The 2,043-nt window shown below is 39.2% G+C and overlaps 1 protein-coding gene across 1 annotated transcript in view; it reads right to left on the bottom strand.

Annotated features, from left to right (window-relative positions):
• The window catches only part of LOC106462234 (peptidylglycine alpha-hydroxylating monooxygenase-like), an 18,304-nt gene that overhangs the window by 1,108 nt on the left and 15,153 nt on the right, over positions 1-2,043 (bottom strand). The window contains exon 7 of the mRNA XM_013922133.2: positions 1,556-1,636. Coding sequence (XP_013777587.1) covers positions 1,556-1,636 — 81 coding nt within the window. The remainder of the gene's footprint in view (positions 1-1,555; positions 1,637-2,043) is intronic.

Below are 2,043 nucleotides of genomic sequence, written 5' to 3'. Positions count from 1 at the left end.
TATCTGTGCTCTGTCCACCACCTTGTTTCAGTTTGTTTGTTTGAAGTTAAGCACAAAACTACACAATAGTCTATCTGTGCTCTGTCCACCACCTTGTTTCAGTTTGTTTGTTTGAAGTTAAGCACAAAACTACACAATGGGCTATCTGTGCTCTGTCCACCATCTTGTTTCAGTTTGTTTGTTTGAAGTTAAGCACAAAATTACACAATAGGCTATCTGTGCTCTGTCCACCACCTTGTTTCTAGCGTTGTAAATCCGCAGACATACCACTGAGGAGGGGGGGTGGGAACAGGATGAAAAGAATCCATTAGTATTTAGCAAAATTCACTCTAGTAGTTAGTGTTATTTGCATTTATCTGTGTGTGTTTGTTTAGTTTTTTTGTGGTAAGCAAGCATATCACGTGTTTTAATATAGAAACTTTTCAAAGTTTTCAAGTATACGTAGTTTTAAATAAATTCCTTCCGACCTAGTTACCTATAGTTCTTGGTCATTCACCTAAGGTATCACCTTTGTCTTCTCGGGAGAAATATTCCTGTAAAGTTATACATACAATGTGAAAGTAGTCAGTAGTCTTTTCCATTGGTGGGTCGAGTGCCCCATCATGGAAAAAACTCCCTTATTTTGCAATGAAAGTGACCATCAGTCGTGTGGGTAGCGCATGAAGCCTGGGAAGACTATTAATATTGTTTTCTGTATATAATGCTATGTTTTTCTCAGTCTGGAACAACTTCTTGATTAACTCCTTCAACTTCTTAATAGATACTTGGAGGACTCTCTTCAATAAAGGTACTTTCCTTAGTCAGTACAAACATTGATTGTTTTTGAGTGTTAAATATTATTTCTTTTTGTCACACATTGTGTCCAGTCTCTTAAAAGTCAATCAAAGCTAGAGCGTTCAGACTTACCCTATAATAGAATTTCTGTCAGACCTCCGTCTGTCAGCACATTTTATCATTCTTGGGGGAAATCATATGTGTTTATCATTACTTTCACAGGAAAAACAAACAAGAAACGTTAGTTTCATTCCAATTTTTAGCATTACTGGATAGGTACTTAGGAAAGTTGACCAAACCACAAATTTAAGTATATTTATAAAGTATGTCCAATAGAAGTTCTCACTGTACGTGAGAAAGGACGTGAGTTAAAGTACTGAGCATTTATATATAATAATATAGTGCACATTACATAACAGCTTGAAACTAAATGTGAACATATATTTGTTTGTTTTTGAATTTCGCGCAAAGCTACACGGGGCCTATCTGCGATAGCCGTCCCTAATTTAGCAGTGTAAGACTAGAGGGAAGGCAGCTAGTCCTCACCACCCACCGCCAACTCTTGGGCTACTCTTTTACCAACGAATAGTGGGATTGGCCGTCACATTATAACGCCCCCACGGCTGAAAAGGCGAGCAAGTTTGGCGGGACGGGGATTCGAACCCGCAACCCTCAGATTGCGAGTCGAGCGCCCTAACCACCTGGCCATGCCGAGCCTTATGAACATATATATGTGTGATATTACTAAGCTTCGAGTTTACACGTGTTACCAGATACTTACCCAATTGGTGAGTGTGTGTCCGGAAAGCGAAAGGATGAATTTCTATTGGATCCCGAATCATACATTCCGTCTCCATGTGTTCTAAATACATTCATTAGAAAGATTCAGTTTAATATCAAAAAGAATACAAGGAAATCTTCTTAGTACGTTTTATAATGTAAACTTATCCAAACGGTTAATTTTATATTTTAAGCTGAAAATCCAATAAGCCACTTCTTTCGGAAAACGAAGATGGACGTTCTGTAGTTATGTTTTCAAAATTATAAGATGAAGTACATGCCAACTAGCATTATCCCTGTTGAATATTTTACCGCCCACCACGGGCACTGAAACCCGGTTTTTAGCTTTGTAAGTCCGTAAGTCCGTAGAAATACCGCTGTGCCACGTGGGGGGGGGGGGGGGGCAAGTTAAGAGTGTGTGTGTTTTCTTAGAGCAAGCCCACATCAGGCTATCTGCTGTGTTCATCGAGGGGAATAGAACCCTTGATC

This window comes from Limulus polyphemus, unplaced genomic scaffold (genome assembly GCF_000517525.1).
Source record: "Limulus polyphemus unplaced genomic scaffold, Limulus_polyphemus-2.1.2 Scaffold1122, whole genome shotgun sequence".
NCBI classification, from domain to species: Eukaryota; Metazoa; Arthropoda; class Merostomata; order Xiphosura; family Limulidae; genus Limulus; species Limulus polyphemus.
This window is presented reverse-complemented; position numbering and strand designations above follow the sequence as displayed.